Below are 19,816 nucleotides of genomic sequence, written 5' to 3'. Positions count from 1 at the left end.
TTTACTTTATGTTTACAAATATTTATCATTATTTACAATAGATACTGAATATTCATTCTTAGACTTGAATTCATTTGGTCCTACCAAGGATTTTTAAAAAAATAGTTAAATCTTATAGTTGAATTTTGAGATTACTTTTATTATTAATATTATTTTAGATATGTGAATCATGACTCTAAGAACCTAATGACAGTATACAGAGTTGCTTTTGACAAATGTAATAATACTGAAAAAGAAAAAAGAAAGGCTTAGCATGGCAATGTTATCAAAACAGAAAAGATACTATTGAGAGACCGATTTTTCTTTTAGGATCATTATGACTTCGTCAGCTTCGGGAATATATGGCAACTTTGGCCAGGCAAATTATAGTGCTGCAAAGCTGGGTCTTCTGGGCCTTTCAAATACTCTTGCAATTGAAGGCAAGAAAAATAACATTCATTGTAACACTATTGCCCCTCAAGCTGGATCACGGTTGACCCAGACTGTTTTTCCTGAGGGTAAGTACCTTAGATTTTTTCTTTGCTATTACCCATAAATCTGTATGGAGTGAGCTTTCAAAAATATTTAATCTGAATAGTTAAAGAAATTATTTTCCTTACAGTATCAGGAAGCATTATGTATAATTTATGATCATTATGGAAAATTTAGAAAAGCACAAAGGATAAAATAAAAAATGGCCCATAATTCTACCACACTGAGATAAACTTTCATTCTTTTTCTTTGTGCAGGTAAACATACATACGTGTTGTTTTACATAATGAGATAATAGCATTCTTACTGTTTTATAAAAAATAATTATTTTTTAAAATTAATGGACTATACTTTTCAGGACAGTTTTAGATTTATAAAAAAATTGAGCAGACAGTAAAGAGAGTTCCCATAAACTACCCCCCTCCCCCCAGTTTCCCGTATTATTAACATCTTGCACTAATGTGCTACATTTGTTACAATTGATGAACCAGTATGGATCCATTATTATTAACTAAAGTTCATAGTTTACATTAGGGCTTACTCTTTGTCTTGTACAGTTGTGTGGGTTTTCACAAACACGTAATGATATATATCTACCATTACAGATCATACAGAATAGTTTCACTGCCCTAAAAATCCCCTGTGCTTCACCTCTTCAGCCCTCTCCTTTTCCTCCTGAATGTCTGGGAAGATTGAAGCACACTTCTTTTTATTATTGAGTAATATTCCATGATATGGATGTACCACACTTTGTTTATTCATTTATCTATTGAGGAACATCTTGGTTGCTTCCAGTTTTTGGCAATTATGAATAAAGCTGCTGTAAACATTCATGTATACGTTTTTGCATGGACACGTTTTCAACTCATATGGGTAAATATTACGATTGCTGGGTCGTATAGTAAAACTATGTTTAGCTTTGATATTTCCAAGCTATCTTCCAGAATGACTATAATTTTGCTTTCCCACTAGCAATGAATGAGAGTTCTTGTTGCTCCACATTTTTGTCAGCATTTATTGTAGTCAGTCTTTTGCATGTTATTCCTTCTAACAGGTATGTAGCGGTATCTTACTGTTTTAATTTTCAGTTCCCTAATGACATATGATGTCATGCATTTCTTCCTATGCTTTTTTGCCATTTATTTATCTTGTTTGGTGATGTGTCTGTTCAGATCTTTTGCTTATTTTTAAATTGGTTTGTTTTCTTATTGTTGTGTTTGAAGTGTTCTTTGTGTATTTTGGAAACAAGTTGTTTATCAGATAGATATTTTGTGAATATTTTTTCACCAGTCTCTAGCTTGTCCTTTTACTCTCTTAATGTCTTGCTTTTGAAGGATAATTTTACTGGAGACAGAATTCTGGGTTGGTGTTTTTTTTTTCTTTCAGCACTTTAAATATTTCATGTTCCTCTCTGCTTGCTTATATGGTTTCTAAAGGGAAGTCTGACATAATACTCCCTTGTTCCTCTATAGGTAAAGTGTTTTCTCCTCTATCTTCTTCTAAGCTTTTCTCCTTGTTTTTTCTGCAGTTTGAATATATTATGCTTAATTATAGATTTTTGGCAATACATTGCTTGATATCTGCTGAGCTTCCTGGATATGTGGTTTGGTGTCTGTCATTAATTTTGGAAAATTCTCAACCATCATTATTTCAAATATTTATTCTGTTTCTCTCTCTCTTTTCCTTCCGGTATTCCCATTATGGGCATGTTATATTTTTTGTAATTATCCCACAGTTCTTGGATATTCTGTTCCCTTTTTTTTCATTCTTTGTCCCCTTTGCATTTCAGTTTGGGAGGTTTCTTTTGACATATATTCAAACTCACTGATTCTTTTTTCATTTCTGTTACACTGTTTTTATTTTCTAGCACTTCCTTTTGATTTTTTCTTAGGGTTTTCATCTGTCTGCTTACAATAGCCATCTGTTCTTGCATGTTGTCCACTTTTTCATTAGAACCCTTAGCCTGTTAATCACATTTACTTTAAATTCCTGGTCTGAAAATTCCAAAATCTCTGCTTTATTTGAGTCTGGTTCTGATGCTTGCTTTGTCTCTTCAGGCTGTGCATTTCTTGCCTTTTAGCATGCCTTGAAATTTTTGTTGGAAGCTGAACGTGATGTATTGGGGTAATATAAAGTGAGGTAAATAGGTCTTTAGTGTGAGGTTTTATGTTTATCTGGCTAGGAGTTAGGCTGTGTTTACTGTTTGCTATAGCTGTCACTGTCAGAGGCTTCATTTCCCTCTGTGTCCTTGTTTTTGTGTTCCCTGTTGTCTTTGGGTTTCCCTAGAAACTCTTTGTTAAATAGAGTATGTGTCTTGGAGTGCTCTCAGTTGTAATCCACTGTTGTTACACTGGAGCTGTGTTGATGTGGCTGTAAGTTATTGGGGAAGGGAAGTGTTCTATGATTTTAGGATTAAACCTCTTTTTTTTAATGGGTCAGAGTCCCTGGGTTGTGACTTGTGGAAGAATTTCTTAGCCTTTCTCTTTTCCTCCCCGTATTTGGGACAGGAAGGCTAGAGGGGCTCCAGTTGTCTAATTGCCCTTCCCCTGGGTCAGATAAGTCTCTGGTAGTTTCCCTTGAAGATGGGCCTTTGTTAAAGAGAACAGAATGCTCTGGCCGTATTTCAAAATGATTTTGTTTTATTTATTTTTTTGTTACCTTCTCCCTTTTTTTCTCTAATATTTCAAAGCAAATCTTAGACATTATATTTCACTTCATAAATACTTGGAAATGTATCTCTAACAGACAGGAGCTTTATAACCATAATGCCATTATCATACCAAACAAAATAATTTGTTAACATCACCTAATACCAAATTTGTGTTAAAATTTCCTAGTTGTACAAAAGATATCTTTTTAGAGTTGGTTTACTACACATGGATCCAAAGTCCACAGGCATTTTGCTACTATATCTCTTGTTTCATTTAACACATAATAGTTTGTTCTCTTTTTTTAAAAAAAGCCATTTATTTGTTGAAAAATCTAGTTCATTTGTCCTATAGACTATTCCTCATTCTTGATTTGGGTTGCCTTTGCACTTTTGGGGAAAATCAATTGACCACATAAGTGTGAGGCTATTTCTGGATTCTGTTTTGTTCCATTGATCTATGTGCCTACCTTTTTACCAAATCCATGATGTTTTGATTACTATAGTTTTATACTAAGTCTTGAAATCAAGTAATGTGAGTCTTCCAACTTTGTTCTTTGAAAAGATGAAATTTAAAAATTTAAATCTATGACTGAGAACCTGTTCTTATTTATTTATTTATATAATAAATAGAATACTTGACTAGTGGAAAACTGTTTGTTGTTTTTGATACTCCTGGTTTTGACATATTTATAAAAAGAAAATCTCCAAAATACTTTAAAAGTAGCTTCTGTGAAATGGTACAAAACAATTGATGAAATGATTTTAAAGTTAGCTCCTTCATGAAACACAAATATTTATTCACAGTACCATTTACTTCCTACATTTGAGCTAACGTTCGTTTTGGAACTTAGAATTTGTAATACCAGGCATATACCTACCAGCCCTTGCTAAGAGCTGTGCCTAACCAATTTGCTTTAGGGTAGAATAGAGCTATTTGGACCTGAGATCTAATTTTTTTCCTTTTCTATGTCAGCAGGGCCATTTTTAAAACTTTCTTATTTTAAAAACTCTTTATACTCTCATATTTATGTCAAAGGAATTCTTGTGAAAGAGCCAGATTATATGAAGGACAGATACAATTCATTTTTTTTCCTTTTAAGTGTGATGCTACATATCTATGCGAAATAATGCAGGTTACTGGTAAGAAGTAAAGCATAAAAATATACTGAATTGTCTTGAACTCACTACTCAGCCCAAGAATTGGAATATTACCGATGACTTGTGTCTAACTTCGTACCCTCTGTTCTACCTTCTCTGCTTCATACCAAGAGATAACCACTATTTAGAATTTCGTGTTTACCATTCTTTACTGGACTTCTACCTTAGTCACTTTTTGCTCTTGGTTGTAGATTCTTCTTGGGAAGCAGTAAGTTTTCAAGAAAATATTGAAAAGTTTAGGTTTTAAATTTGTTTTCCTTTGAGAATGTAGTTTCCGTTTCTTTGGACGGGTCTCTGTCTCTAGAGAGGTTAGGTAAATGTTTGTTGTAGTATCCTTTATGCCTACCATACTTTAGTAAAAGAAGTTTGGAAAATAACATCTACTTTAATGACTTAATCTTTCTTGCCCTGTTTCCCTTCTGTAAAGAGAGTTATTGTAGATCATTTTAAAAAGACTCTTCAGATTCTAAATTTCTGTTATTTTTTATTTTGTTTTTTATTACTCTTGCAGTTTAGAAAGCGCTGAAAATTTATTTTGCCCCATACTTTTTCTTCTCTTCCTCTGAAATATACACTTATAGGTTATTAAAGGAATTATTTGTTAAAGAACCACGTTATGAGTAATATATGGAGACATTTGCAGTTTCTCCCTTTGAAATATATTTGATAAACGGAAAGTAATATATATATATATAACTTTACGTGTTTCTTACGTCAGACATGTTTTGAAATATATTTTGCAAATATATATATGTGGCAAGCATACTTTAAATTTTCAAACATGGGTATTTAATCATTGATTTTTTTGTTATTGGTTTTAAACTTAATTGCTTTGTAGTCAGAAAACATGATCTTTGTAATACTGGTTATTTGGAATTTCTTGAGATATTCTGAATAGGCTAGTATATGATTGGTTTTTGTAAATGTTCGTTGTATTCTTGAGAAGAAAGAGTGTCTTCTAGTTGGTGGTAGCAGAGCTCTTTATAGCATAACAAGCCTGATAATTATGTTTTTGAAATATTCTATGTATTTATTGGCTTTTTTAGCTCAACTTTTCAGTTATTGAGAAAGATATATTGAATGTCATGCTTTGGAAATAATATATAAATAAATATTAGTTTCCTCCTGTATTTCTATCAGCTTTTGATTTGTAATTTTTGAGGCTATTTTATTGATTTGCATATGTTTTTAGAATCTTTCTTGTTATTGGATTATTTATTTTTGTGTTAGGCCCTTTACTATTCCTAATTTTTTTAAAAAGTCTATTTTGTCTAATGTTAAAATAGGTGATTTTTTGTGGATAGGTGTTTTCCTGGGATTTCTTTCCTTTTTCTGTTTTTATATTTTTACTTCCAATCTTTCCATGTCTTTCTGTTGTTTTTCTTTGGTAAACTGCCTGAGATTTAAAAAAGAAAATCAAATCTGACAAACTCTTTTTTAACTGATGAGTTTAGTTTATTTACATTTATTGTATCATTGATATGTTTGGATTATGATGTCTGTTAATACTACTTTTTCTGTGCATCTCTTGCTTTTTGTATTTTGATTACTGGAGATTGTTTGAAAATTTCATTTGTTTGCTGTTTTCTGTTAAAATGTACATATTCTGTTTCTATTTCTGTTCTTTTTCTGGTTGCCTTAAATAATATTTTAACCTCTTTTTTGAACAGTATAAGGATCTAAGAAGACTTTAGCCCTGTCATCTGCCTTTTGACTTATGTGTTATTGCTTTCCATTTTTATAGTTTTCCTTTTTTACCTCTATAAATTAGATATTATCATTGTAGTTATTATTTTGTGTGTAAAACATTTGTTTGGATTTATATACATTTCTTTTTTCTTTTGTTTTTTGCTGAGGAAGATTCACCCTGAGCTAACATCTGTCACCAATCTTCCTCTTTGTGCTTGAGGAAGATTTGCCCTGAGCTAACATCTGTGCCAGTCTTCCTGTATTTTGTATGTGTGTTGCCGTCACAGCATGGCTGACGAGTGGTGCCTGGGATCCAAACCTGCGAACCTGGGCCATCAAAGCGGAGTGCACCAAACCCAATCACTATGCTATCAGGCCAGCTCCTGTTTATCGTTTTTTAAATTCACTTTCCTTCTTGTATCTTTGACCGTCCTTTTGGAGTCATTTTTCGTCTCCCTAGAATATGTCCTTTAGAAGTTACTTTAGCGCTAGTGTCTTTTGTATATTCTCTCAGTTTCTTTTATCTTTACTTTATCTTTAAATGTATTTATTTCACTTTTCATTCTTGAATAACAGTTTTTCTGGGATCACAGTTCTAGGGTGATCCTTATTTTCCCTCAGCATTTTGATAAAGCCATTCCACTCCTTCTGGTATCCATTGTTGATGAATTGTCATTTTTTTCAGATGATTTGTTCTTTTCTCTGGTGCTTTTAAGATTGTCTCTTCATCTTTTGTCTTCTGTTCTTTCACGGATGTCTCTGGGCATGATTTCTTCTTATGTGTTGAGCATCCTTGGCTTACATTGTAGTTTCTTGATCTGTGGATTCATGTTTATATTTTTGTTTAGTTTTACAAGTTCTGGAAAAATTTTATCTTTTATCTTTTTTTGGGGGGGCAGGGGGGAGGATTAGCCCTGAGCTAACTGCTGCCAATCCTCCTCTTTTTTCTGAGGAAGACTGGCCCTGAGCTAACATCCATGCCCATCTTCCTCTTCTTTATATGTGGGACGTCTGCCACAGCATGGCCTGCCAAGCAGTGCCATGTCTGTACCCGGGATCCAAACCAGTGAATCCCGGGCCGCCGAAGCAGAACGTGCAAACTTAACCACTGTGCCACCGGGATGACCCCTAGCTTTTATCTTTTGAAGCATTACTCCTCCACTCTCTTTCTTCTTTCTTTCCAGATGTCAGTTAGATGTATGTTAGACCTAATTCTGTCCTCTATTTCTCTTAACTTCTCTTTTATATTTCTATGTTCTTTTCTCTTATATTGAATTTTGAGTAATTTCATCAAATATGTCATCTACTTCACTAATTCACTCTTCATCTGTATCTAATCTACTGTTTAACATATCTTTTGATTTTCTTCCTTCTCCCCTGCCAGATCTACTCTATTTATTCCTGACAGTTTCTTAGTGCTTGCTTACCGTTGTGATTGTATTCTTTATTTTCTGAATCATAATTAGGTTTTGTGTATGATATATTTTAAATTCCAGTACCTCTGTCTCATTGTAGTTTAAATCTGTTGTTTCTTTTGACTTTTACTCATGGTGGCTTTCCTTCATGTATTTTTGGTGATTTTTAATCATGAGTTCTTTGCCTGATCTTAATCTGTGTTTGTTTTGTGTTTTAAATTACCAATGTTTTCCTCAGAGAGGATTTTTCTTTGCTCCTGCTGGTAACCAGGAGACACAGCCAGCCTTGGACTACTTCCACCTTCCTTGACAGCTGAGGTTCAGTGTATAACAGTTTAGGCTCCAGACCCCATCTTGATGCTGGCCTACCTCTAAGTACCCATATATTAGTACTGTTGTTTGTATCTGTTTTCGGGGCAACCCTGCATTCCCTGCAGCGCAGAGCTAAGGGCTCTTTTTCCTGTTTCTTTTTTGTTGAGTACTTTCTCTGTCTCAGTAATACTTCGAAAGTCTCATTTCTAGCAGGAGAAGGGTTCCTCAATGTACCTAGCTCACTGTAATGCTAGAAATCCTATCGTCTGGTATTGTGTAAAAGAACACTGGATTGAGTAAATAATCTTAAGGTCTACCTTTGATTTCATATAACTTTATATCTTTTTAGCTATGAGACTTCTCAGGAATTTCACTTACCCTCTTGAGCCTTGGTTTTTGTTCATAAAATTGTGTTTATTAAGAAGCTAACCTAGGAGTTTGGGAACGTGTTTGAGAACTGGAAAGCAAGAATATTTACTTACATTATTAGTGATAATATGTGAAATAAGATGCAAGTTAGAAGTATTTTTCCTGTATGGCTTAAATTCTTTTCTTTTCCTCTCCTTTCTTTCTTTTTTTGGCTGTAAACTAGCATCTGTTGCCAATCTTCCTCTTTTTTTTTTTTTCCTTCTCAAAGCCTCAGTACATGGTTGTGTATCCTAGTTGTAAGTCATTCTAGTTCTTCTGTGTGGGACGCTGCCAGAGCATGGCTTGATGAGCAGAGTGTAGGTCCGCATTCAGGATCCAAACCAGCGAACCTGGGGCCACTGACGTGGAGTGTGTGAACGTAGCCATTCCGCCATTGAGTTGACCCCTTTTTCTTCTTTTTTCTTACCTAAGATAATAGATACTCAGTTGGATTTCATAGATGTGTTTATTGTTGCAGTCATTATAAAATTAGTCAACTCAAACATCTGAATCTGTGTGAATATACTTTAACATTCATCTGTCAGTTGATATATAAGGGAAATTAGAGAAATGTTATAGATTAAGGTGAATGGTATGTAGGTTAAGAATGTGTTTTGTCGTGTAATTTGACGTGGGTGGAGTCTGCCTTTGGTTTTCTCTTCGTTCATTTATTGGAGAATGGAGAACAGTGTGCCATTGGATTTTTTGCATACTTGAAAGCTTTTAGAGGCTATGAAGTGAAAGATTTTGGAGTTGCTCTTTAATTTTTTTTTGTTACTTTAGCATATTAATTTAAAATTATATTTCGTCGTTTCACAATTAAAATTTGCATTTATTGATTCTTTAAAGATTGTAAGATGTATTAACAAATTGGATCTCATTTGAGCCTTGGAACAACTGGTGGACTAGGCAGAGAAAGCATTTTAATTACCGTCTTACTGATAATTACTTACTGATCCAGGGGAATTGAGTGATGTGCTCAGAGTCCTAAGTTGCCTCCATGACGGGGCCAGCAGTAAAATCCAGGTCTTCATACTCCTCGTGTGGTACCTTTCTGCTCTATTAAGTTGCTCAGAGAAAGTATGCAACGGGAAAATATTTCTTACACCTTGTTACTTGTCAGTAATGGTTGCAAGGTCCGTTTCACATCATTATCTTACTGCTATTGCAATTGTTAAGGCTGTTTTGTAGTTTTCTGGATTCTGCTTAAATAGCTGGGAGAGCAAAATAGTTTTGGGAATGAATGGTCCTAAGTTCCTCACATTATATATAGCTTTGCTCACCAGTCTACCTAGGCAGCTCTAACTTATTTTCGCCTGAACAGTATGTTATCCATTTTGAAAAGGTGTGTCTGATACCTTCAATATTAGAAGCTTGAGAGAGCTTCAGGAATGTCTCCTTTGGGATGTAAAAAGTTATTCCAAAAGCTTTGAATGTTAGACTAATTATGTATATCTAATTTTGTTCTTGTTTAAAAAGTCTCTAAATTACCTGTGATTTTATAAGTAAGGAATTTTCAGAAGGTAAGGTGATTAAGTATGTACATATTGTTTTCTATAAACTTTTTTTTGGTGTTTATTTCAGATGTTGTAGAAGCTTTGAAGCCAGATTACGTGGCCCCCCTGGTCCTTTGGCTTTGTCACGAAAGTTGTGAGGAAAATGGTAGCTTGTTTGAGGTATTCTGCCCCTTCCTTCTTTCTCCCAAAGCAATATTTGTGTAATTAAATATAAAAAAAGATTTAAAAATTAGTATTTTCCACTTGTTCACATTTGTGAAAATCTACATCAGCTGATGCTACTTGTATATTTTTAAATATTATGTTTATGTTACAATTAAGGAATAAGTGTTGACCAATGTCCTTTTTTGAGAAAGTAACAGCACTTTCATAAATTCTGTTTTTCCTTAGTTCTTCGTTTCTAATACTCTTATCAAATGAAAATGTGGCCGGTTTGATGTGTTTAGTCTCATTTGGTTTGAGAAGCTGAATGGTAAAGCAGAAGGACAGGGGTTAGGATTTAGAGTCAGCTGGGCCACATTTTCGGAATTCTTGTTCCGATAATTGCTGGCTTGCTTGAATATTGTACAAATTAACCTCCCTGGGGTTTAGTATTCTTGGGGTTTTGTGCTAGCAACTAGAAATCATCTTTTTAAAAACTCTTAGCATAGGACCTAGTACATAGCAATCACCCCTCAATTTTAACTGTTATTTTAATGTAGCAGGAATCTAGTCTGGGTATGATAGTCAGTAAACACAACTTACTATTTATCTTAACTTTAAAATTTTTTTTCTATTTCTCCTTGTTGCAAAGCTTTAAATGTTTATTGTAAAAATAAAAATCAAACATAATCCCACCATCCAATGAGATCGAGTTTTCACTCCATAGTCAAATTCCTTTTAGATCTCTTCATGTCAGTTTATGCATTTTTGGTTCCTCATTTGGGTTTGCTCACTTTTTTCTTTTCTAGCATGAACAATTATATTTTAGATTCCCCTCCCAGGTTTATTTGATTCTCTGTGATAATAGTGAACCTGTTGTATGAGGAAAACTATGACATCCAAAAATATTTTTTGATAGTAAAATAACTTGGTTCAGGTTGAAGTGAATGATATATTTGCCTGATTATTTGAATATAAAGCTGATAGGTAAAGAAAAAACAGTCTGCACATGTCTAGGTAGAGATATGTGCCCCCACTTTCTTAATCACAGCCATTGAATGTGAATTGTGGAAAATTAGAGGTGGAAAGAACTTTAAAACTCTAAATTTACAGAAGAGGAAAATTTAATAATATCAAGCCAACTGGAGGTCAAAATTTGGCCTGCCTATCTTTTACCTCATTAAGGAATTTTTAAAATTTTTTATATTTTACAATTACATTTATTATTAATTCTGTGAACAAAAATAATATATACTTTTTGTAGAAAACTTCAAATGTACAGGAAAGTATATAGAACAAAATAAAAGTCACCCACAATTAATATTTTTATTTTTTTTTAGATGTACATTTTACATGAATAGTCCTTTTTTAGATATGCATTTTATACACACATCCAGATATATACAGACAATTAGGATCATGCCGTGATGAGGTTTTGTATGTTGTTTTCTTTTACTATATTGTGAACATTCTTAGTGAGGAGCATTTGGTATGTGTAATTGATCCAATATAGTAAGAGATGTGTGTAGTATCCAGACTTAAACCTCGAAAGTAAATTGCCACTTTGTGAAGTTCTGAGAGAGATCTAGTGTGGCAGATAAAGATTCTTTGGCTCAGTGGAGCTGTTTTTTCTCACACCTGAGAGGATCTTGCAGCTTGTTGCTTTACTCCCAGAATAAGATAAAAGATGATCTCTCTTCTGCCTGTTATCACAACCACTGCTGATTTATCAGCTCTGATAGCATCAAGGCTGATTGGTCTATTGTAAAAGGTGGGGGCATATTAATATAAAGGCAAAAGGTGATTAAAACCCATACCCATGAGCACTAAGATATGTGCCGTCTGCTGGTATGTTCTTCAGTCACATGCATGCGGAATTCTTGTGATAAGTTCGGGCACACTGTAGCCTGGTCTTTGAAGATATGACAAACATCAGGCGTGTCTTTACATCAGACATTTTCTTCTGAGGATTTCCTTGAATGACCTCTAGAAAAAAATTATCTTTCTGCATGGCAGTTAATATATTAACATATATTAATATATTAAGTCATTTGTCTTATCTTTATATAAAGGTGCTTCATTAAAATGGCTATGTATCGTTTATTAAGTCAAATCCTGGTTTTGTTTTCTTTGCTTTTTATTTTTTTATTCACTAGGTCTTTCTAGAGGGCCATGTATTTCAAGCCTGTGATAATGCTGGGCGATTTTACTATTTATGGTATTTAACCTTCATGGTTACCTCATGAAGAGTGTATTGTTATCCTTGGTTTATATAAGGGGGACCTTGGATTTAGGGAAGTCAAATAACTTGACCAGGGTCACACAGCTAGTCAGTAGAAGAACTGGTATTAAACCTTGATTTCTGAGATTTCTGATGTCAGAGTGTAGAGTGTGTAGAAAGCACAGTGCCTTTCTTACTGCGTTGTGCTGCTTCATATTTCTGCTCTTGGTAACATGAAGAGTGCAAAGTCATGGGGGCCAATGGACTTCTGTGGAGCCGTATTATTTTCATCATTGTCGTCTAGTATTCTAATAGTAAGATAGCTGTCTGTTTTTTTCATTTAAAAAATTCTATTAGTGATTTCACATTAGATGATATAACTTTTTTCTCCTCTTTTTGGTAGGTTGGAGCAGGATGGATTGGAAAATGTAAGTCTCTTTCGGTTTTTGGGTTGCCATACATTATTTCCATATCTTTAAACCTGCATATTGAATTAGAGCTGGGTAAAGATCTTGTCAAATGTCTAAACATTGGTTCTAATGCACACATATTCAAACTCAAACATTGTTATGCCAACAGGTCCTCTAAAACATGGAAGTTGTCCTGCAGGCCTGTGGCATTTTCAAGATTCTCTTCAATTTTCTTCCTGTTGGCAGTCCTTCTTCAGGACTTGTCCTGTCTTATTCAGAACTGGCTGTTCCTTCAGATAGCACAGTCTCTCTTTATACTGATGTTTGTCCTCTCATGTCTCTGGCATCCCACATGCTTGTGCCTGCTGTTTCAGCAGAGAAGTGAGTGGGAGGGAGGGCTGTTTTGAAAAGATGGGAAGAACCCTTTCCCAGACGGCACAGCAGGCAGGTTCTCTAGTTCTCTCATTTGCTGCTTTTCTTCTTTGGGGCATGGGACGTCAGTAGGAGACAGTGATGAATCACATTGAACAACTTTCTGGGGCAGAAATTGCAACTGATCTCTGGAAATTATTCCCCTTCAGCCCAGTAGTAAATTCATTTGGCTTCAACTCTCTCTTACCCCACCTCTCAAACCTTGTGAGCACCACATTGGGTAATTGCTTTATGACATTTAAAAAATTGGTGAAAAATTCCAATATCCCAATTCAAGTTTTCATTGGCTGCTTGTATTAAAATTAATTGAGTTATTTAAAAGATTGCCATTATGGGAGGGCATTGTTACAACGTATTGTAGAGTATCAGTATTTTCATTATAAGTGACTATTCTCTCCAGTTATTAAAGTAACATATTACTCAAGCATTTTTAAGTGTCTTATGACACCCGTATAAGAAAGGATGATCAGTTGTTACAATAAAAGCTGTGTCTGGGACTTTATCAATAGGAAAGCTCTAGAATTAGGCATTTCTGGCATTCCCCAAGACAAATCTTCCATTTAATCATCATCAAAGTCTGACCATTATGTTTAAATAAGTTACTAGTGGTTATTTATTCCTTGGGCTTTTTAAAAAGAAAACAATGTTAAAAATTCTCTTCATGGAACTTAAACAGTAATAATGACTTTTGTGAATCTGTGCATTCTAGTTGACTTCCTGTGGAAAAGGAGGAAGAGCAAAAAGGGGAAAAGGGATAATTATTTGGGGCTATCTGATATATTAATTTGGTTATCTGGATTCTTTGACGTGTTATTATCTCTTGTCCTTAGTTTGCTATCTAACAAACCTCCATTCTGTTATTTTGAAGTGTATTACCCGAATAATCTGTGGTCATGAAGTCAGTCTTGTGGCATGGTTATTTATAATTTAACTTTTTCTGATTCAGCATTTCATTCTACCTGTAGTAGTGTCTGGCATAGTCAGAGGAGAAATTTTTCCCTTCAGCTTCAATGTTTTAAAAAAAAAATGGACGTTATCCTAATGGCTTTGTTATTTTAGGAAAAATACATTTTAAGACTTATAGTAAAATTCTTTAGAAGTTAGAATCTTTTTTCTGAATTCCCTTTTTCTTGAAGTTGAAAGAAAATTCCGGGGGCTCTTGTGAATTTTACTTTCTGTCTCCCTCTTCAACTGCTCAGTATCTTAGCTTTGTTTCTATAACCAGTACGCTGGGAGCGGACCCTTGGAGCCCTTGTAAGACAGAGGAATCAGCCAATGACTCCTGAGGCAGTGAAGGCGAACTGGAAGAAGATCTGTGACTTTGGTAGTGTCAGCAATCCTCAGACAATTCAAGGTAAAGAGTCCCGATCCCGTTCAGTCCTGGCTGGGCAACCAGAGGCAACCAAGTATTTTCTTTTCTTAGGGAATTGTCTTCTACTTTTAACTGTGGTGGTTTAGACACTTGAATCAGCTAGAGCACATTTCTCCTTTCTAGTAGGTATTAGAATTCTTCAAAGTTAAGATATGTATGTCACTTCCACTGTCAATTTTCCAGTTTTTTTATAATCCTGTTTTTCTGGTCTGTGGGTGGTTGGGGGATGGTATGAAGTGTTTATCTGTTTGTGCTGAATGCTTCTACTCCCCATCCGATGGTTGATTTCAAAGTCTTCTGTTATCTAACCACGTGATCCTTATCTGACCTGAGTTTTCTGTATTTCCCAAAAAGTTTATTTAAGCCTATTTTGTTTAGGCTTAGCTCTTTTCTGTCTAGTGAATAGATTTTGCTTTGTTTTAGCACTTTGTCTTTGTTAACTGCTTCTCTTTCTAAAATGCTGCGTCTTCCTTTTATCACCTGTGCTAATCTTAGTGCTGCTTTAGAAAAGTCAAGCCCCAGATGTTCAGCAAAACCTCCCCAGATATTCTGGGCTACACTAATCTCTCTTCTTAGCTGAATTCTTACCACTTGAACATCTCATGATAATTTTCCACAACTTTTGTTTCATCCGTATGTGGTTTCTTAATCATATGGTAAGTTCCTTTGGAGGCAGAAACTGTGTGTTCTATGTCCTTTTTTTGTATTTGGTGTTAGCATAGTGCTGAACTTGTAGAAAGGATTTAGTAAATGCTCGCTACCTTGAGTTATCGAATCATCGAGGATGTGTCACAGGACTAGATCACCAATGAAAGTCACATTATTTTTTTCCAGTATAAATCACGTATGCGTATAGTATATGAGATTTAAAGGGCCTTTCTGGGAAAGATCATGAATCAGAGTTATTTTACAGAAAAATCTTTTTTTGTCAGATTGCCTGTCTCTGAGTGCAGTACTTTCAGCCTGTACCAAGATGACTTTCAGTTAAATAGCCCTCCCTCTAGGCAGCAGTCTGAATGGATCGGTAAGGGGAGGGTTAGTAGGCAAGAAGCCTCTCCACTGGTGTTGCCAGGGATGGCAGTTATCTCTGGTCATCTCAAAGTCTGTAGTTTGGTCATAGTTTTTGTTTGAGTTTAGAAGGAGGCCCATATCTCTAAGGTTTGTTAGGAAGGTCCCAGAGCCTTTGGACTTATGGCACATGTGGCTACTCCATGAGTTTCCTTTATTAACCTTTTGGACCCCAGAACAGCAGCTTCTGAACCCTGTCTGGAGTCGCTCATCATATTGACTGTTTTCTCGGGAAGAATTTTTAGTACTATCTTCAGAGCTATTATTTGTTCGGAAACTTTGGGGGGTAATCTTGACATTGTTCTCTCCCACGGGAGGGTGATGGTAGGGAGAGAAGGGAAATTAGTTGTCCCTCCACCAGATAGAAATTGCATGTCTATGGACAGGGATCCCACTTGACAGAGTTGGAAAATCACTCAAAGACATTGCAAAGCTCAGAGCCTCCTTAGAGTCGTAACCTGGGAAGAGTAGGTTGGACAGTGCCTTGTTTTCCATTGACGGCACCCTGTTACTTTTGGTCTGTTTCAAAGTCTTTCATAATTTTTTCCTATGATAGCCTGACATCATACATTCAGTTCATGGGTGCCAGTGGAGGTTCTGCAGCAGGCTTGCTGAATGTTGTAGGAATAATTATCTAGCACAGTGTAGCTTTTGTAGGGGAGGAAGACATTTCCTCTTCCCAAATGTGGGTTCGTCTGGCCGGAGAACGAATTAAATTCACATGAGACAGAATAGCAAGAGAAAATTAAACAAAGCTTTATGAGGAGCCATGGCCCGGGACCTTTCTTCCCGAAGGAAGAAAGGGCACTGAAGAAGTGGGGTGCACATAGTGGTTATATACCCCCAAACGGGGTGTTTCACATGTGATTGAAATGTCCCTCCCACAATAGTCACAAGATTGCCCTGTTGGCACAGTGCTTGATGGACACAGCAGATAGTGGTCTGCTATGGGCGTAGCAGGAGGCAAGTCTATTGTCTTGAGCTGGGTGGTCACAGGTGAGTGCAGCAATCAGTTAGTTCCTAGCCTAAAGAAAGATGCTTAATCCTTAAAGAAATGCCAGCATTGGGAGGGGGAGGGAAGTCAGTTACAGGAGGTTACCAGACTAGCACAATAAAATGCAGATTTAAGTCCATGCCTTTGGTATTGACTAAGAGTTTCTAGAGAGAAGGTCATCTCCTTTCTTCTTCCTGGTACAGAGAGGGAGGCACCTTTACAGATAGAGATTTACCTTGCAAATGTAAATGTGTCCTAACAAAGGGCAAGTTCCATTCCTCAGAGCCTCCTTCCCTGTCCCAGTTTATCAAAAGCAATCAGCCTCAAATAATCCTGATGCCTAAGAGACATATCTTGGGGTGGCCAATTCCCGGTCCCCACACTTTTCTTAGTCATATCTTTAACAAAAGCATTATTATTATTTGTAGAATCAACTGGCGGTATAATTGGACTTGTAAGTAAAATGGATTCCAATGGAGGAGTTTCAACAAATCATACCAGTCATGCGGCATCAACGGCCACATCAGGATTTGTAAGCGGGGGGGAAAAAGCCTAAAGCTGTGCCTTCTGTGGAGATTTTCTTCTATTTTTTTGTTTCTTTTTTTTTCATTTCTCTTTTTTCATACAAAAAATTATTTTCCAAGCTATTAATTATTAATTTATTGTTAAATAGGAAAGATATGACTATAAGACTTCTCATAAAATATGTACTAAATGTTTATAAATTTGAACATAAGGCTAAAATATTAAATGTAACCTTTTCTCTTCTTCAGTATAATTAGACGTGTCTGGTTCTTTTTGTGGAGTATTATTGATAATCCTACTTTAGTTACTAATATTTTATAAAAGACTGTTTATTTTAGTGCCTCTTCTGAGTCATTTCTTTTAAGGGAAATGATAGATTGTATTTTGCAAATATTTCAACATGGCTGCAAGTAAAAAGCCTCCCATTGTGTCAGAAATTCTAGTAGAGTTGGGGTTATAGCTCATCTGAAGTTTGCTGATACTGTCTCCTGTACGTATCCTTTAAAAAAAACATTGTAGGGCAGACATAGTGACAAAATTAACAATCTAATTAACCCTGAGAATATTATCAGTTTATAAATGTGATTTTGCTTTAGAATAGGGGTTGGCAACTTTCAGTAATAGGCCAAATCGTAAATATTTTAGCAATGATGGACCACATACTGTTTCTGTCACATATTCTTCCTGGTTTTCTTTTTTTTAACTACCTTTAAAAATGTAAAAACCCTTCTTAGCTCTCAGCCGTTGTTTGCCAACTCCTGCTTTAGAATGAAAGTGATTGAAAATTGGACATTATTCTTTTATAACCTAATATATGCTTCACACATATGCTGGGCATATCATCACTAAAAAGAAAAATACAATATCCGATTAGATAAAGGACATTCCTAAGAAGGAACTTCAAGTAAAATCTCACTTTAAAACCATTATAAGGCAGTCTAATTTACAAGCATTAAGCAGTGTTTTGCTCATCTGTTGCAGTAAATTTTATACAATAGATTTTATATGGCAATGCACTATCCCTGTTTATAATAAATTCATTATTTTTTGTGTTTTTCAGTAGCTAATAGTTGCTGAATTAATAGGGCTTTCCACCATTGGAGATAGGAAAATTGAAAATGAGACATACTATCTGTAAGCAAGAAGCAAGCGATAAAATTAAGTACTTATATGTAAATGATTCCTTTCCCACACATTATCTAATTGATTTCTATTAAAAAAATCAAATATAATGAAACAATTATGATACTCCATCAAATTCACTAAAATGACATTCTGTTCACTTCTTTTCAAAAGCAAAACTAGGTATATAAGCAGTTAGTGGTTTTGAAAAGTTAAAACCTTACAGATTTGACAAAAATATCAGGGAAAAAATTATTTTCTACAATTGTCCCACAGGTTGGAGCTATTGGCCAGAAACTTCCTTCATTTTCTTCCACTTATACGGAACTGGAAGCTATTATGTATGCCCTTGGAGTGGGAGCATCAATCAAGGAACCAAAAGATATGAAATTTATTTATGAAGGAAGTTCTGATTTCTCCTGTTTGCCTACCTTTGGAGTTATTACAGCTCAGAAATCTATGCTTGGAGAATTAGCACAGATTCCTGGGCTTTCACTCGACTTTGCGAAGGTGTGTATAATAAGCAAACTTTATTTTGCTTTTCTTCTGTTTCTTTAAATATGATTGATAAATGTCACATCCTTTATATGTGTATGTGTGTATTAATAAAATAGTTTTTATTGGTTGATTCAGGAATAAAGATTTAGCCTATCTTTTGATTTTTCTTTTTAAGAGTAAGAGAAGAAGAGAGTTGAAAGGGCAAGCAAAAAGAAAACAACAATTATGTACAGTCCCGTAACCCTAGCATTGTGTTATTAATTTCCTCTCTACCATTTACTTGCTGTTTGACCAAGGGCAAATAACTTCTCCAACCTCCAGTTTCCTTATCTATAAAATGCATATGATAATCTTTACCTGATAATATTGGTGAAGGAGCAAGCCAGGTAATTATCTGGAGGAAGAGTATTTGAGGCAGAGAGAAAAAGTATAAAAGGCCCTGAGGTAGGTGCACACTTGGCTTGTTTTTGAAACAGCTAAGAGGCCAGTATAGCTGTAAAGTAAGCAAGGGGGCAGTGGTAGGAGAAGCGGGCCTTGAATGAAGGTATTGTAAGGATTTTGGGTTATATTCTGATTAACATGGGAGGCCATTTGTAGTGCTTTGAACTGAGGAGTGGTATGATCTGGCTATGATCGCTCATAGGCACATTTTTGCTACTGTATGGAGAATAGATTATATGGGAGCCAAGTACAGAAGCAGGGAAGCTGCTTAGGAGTCCATTAGAGTAATTCTGGCAAAAGGCTGGATAGGTGGGGAAAGAAAGAGGAGTCAAGGGTGAAGGTTTTTAGTCAAGACAACTGGGATGATGTATATGCATATATATATTATTTATAATTATATAAAATATACTTAATATGTGCAATAGTTACATATGACATATTACTATGTATAATAAAATAGATATATTGCATATATATATTATTTATAATTATATAAAATATACTTAATATGTGCAATAGTTACATATGACATATTACTATGTATAATAAAATAGATATATATAGTTACTTTAAGATGGGAATGATCAGGAATTGGTTTCAGATGCCTATTGCACATTCAAATGGAGATATAAAGGGGGCAGTTGAGTATATGAGTCTGGAGTTTTGGGGAGAGGTCCAACTGGGTTTCTGAGCATTAAAGTGATATTTAAAGACATGAGACTTGATGAAATCTCCTAATATGTGAGTGTAGGTAGGGAAGAGCCTGAGTTTAGGGGCCCTGCAGTGTTTAGAGGTTGAAGAGATGAGGAGGAATTAGTAAGAAAGACTGAGAAGGAATAGCTGGTAAGGTATGAGGAATATCAGGAGAATGTGGTATTTGAGAAGCAAAGTGAATACATTGTTTCAAGAAGGAAGGAGTGAACAACTATGCGAGAGCTTTTGAGGTGGTGTAGATTTTATTTCCACGAGTAA

The 19,816-nt window shown here is 35.2% G+C and overlaps 1 protein-coding gene across 1 annotated transcript in view; it reads left to right on the top strand.

Moving 5' to 3' along the window:
• The window catches only part of HSD17B4 (hydroxysteroid 17-beta dehydrogenase 4), an 81,907-nt gene that overhangs the window by 18,045 nt on the left and 44,046 nt on the right, over window positions 1-19,816 (top strand). The window contains exons 8-13 of the mRNA XM_008516032.2: window positions 310-497; window positions 9,688-9,779; window positions 12,386-12,410; window positions 14,050-14,178; window positions 16,687-16,790; window positions 18,182-18,415. Coding sequence (XP_008514254.2) covers window positions 310-497; window positions 9,688-9,779; window positions 12,386-12,410; window positions 14,050-14,178; window positions 16,687-16,790; window positions 18,182-18,415 — 772 coding nt within the window. The remainder of the gene's footprint in view (window positions 1-309; window positions 498-9,687; window positions 9,780-12,385; window positions 12,411-14,049; window positions 14,179-16,686; window positions 16,791-18,181; window positions 18,416-19,816) is intronic.

This window comes from Equus przewalskii, chromosome 13 (genome assembly GCF_037783145.1).
Source record: "Equus przewalskii isolate Varuska chromosome 13, EquPr2, whole genome shotgun sequence".
NCBI lineage: Eukaryota > Metazoa > Chordata > Mammalia > Perissodactyla > Equidae > Equus > Equus przewalskii.
This window is presented reverse-complemented; position numbering and strand designations above follow the sequence as displayed.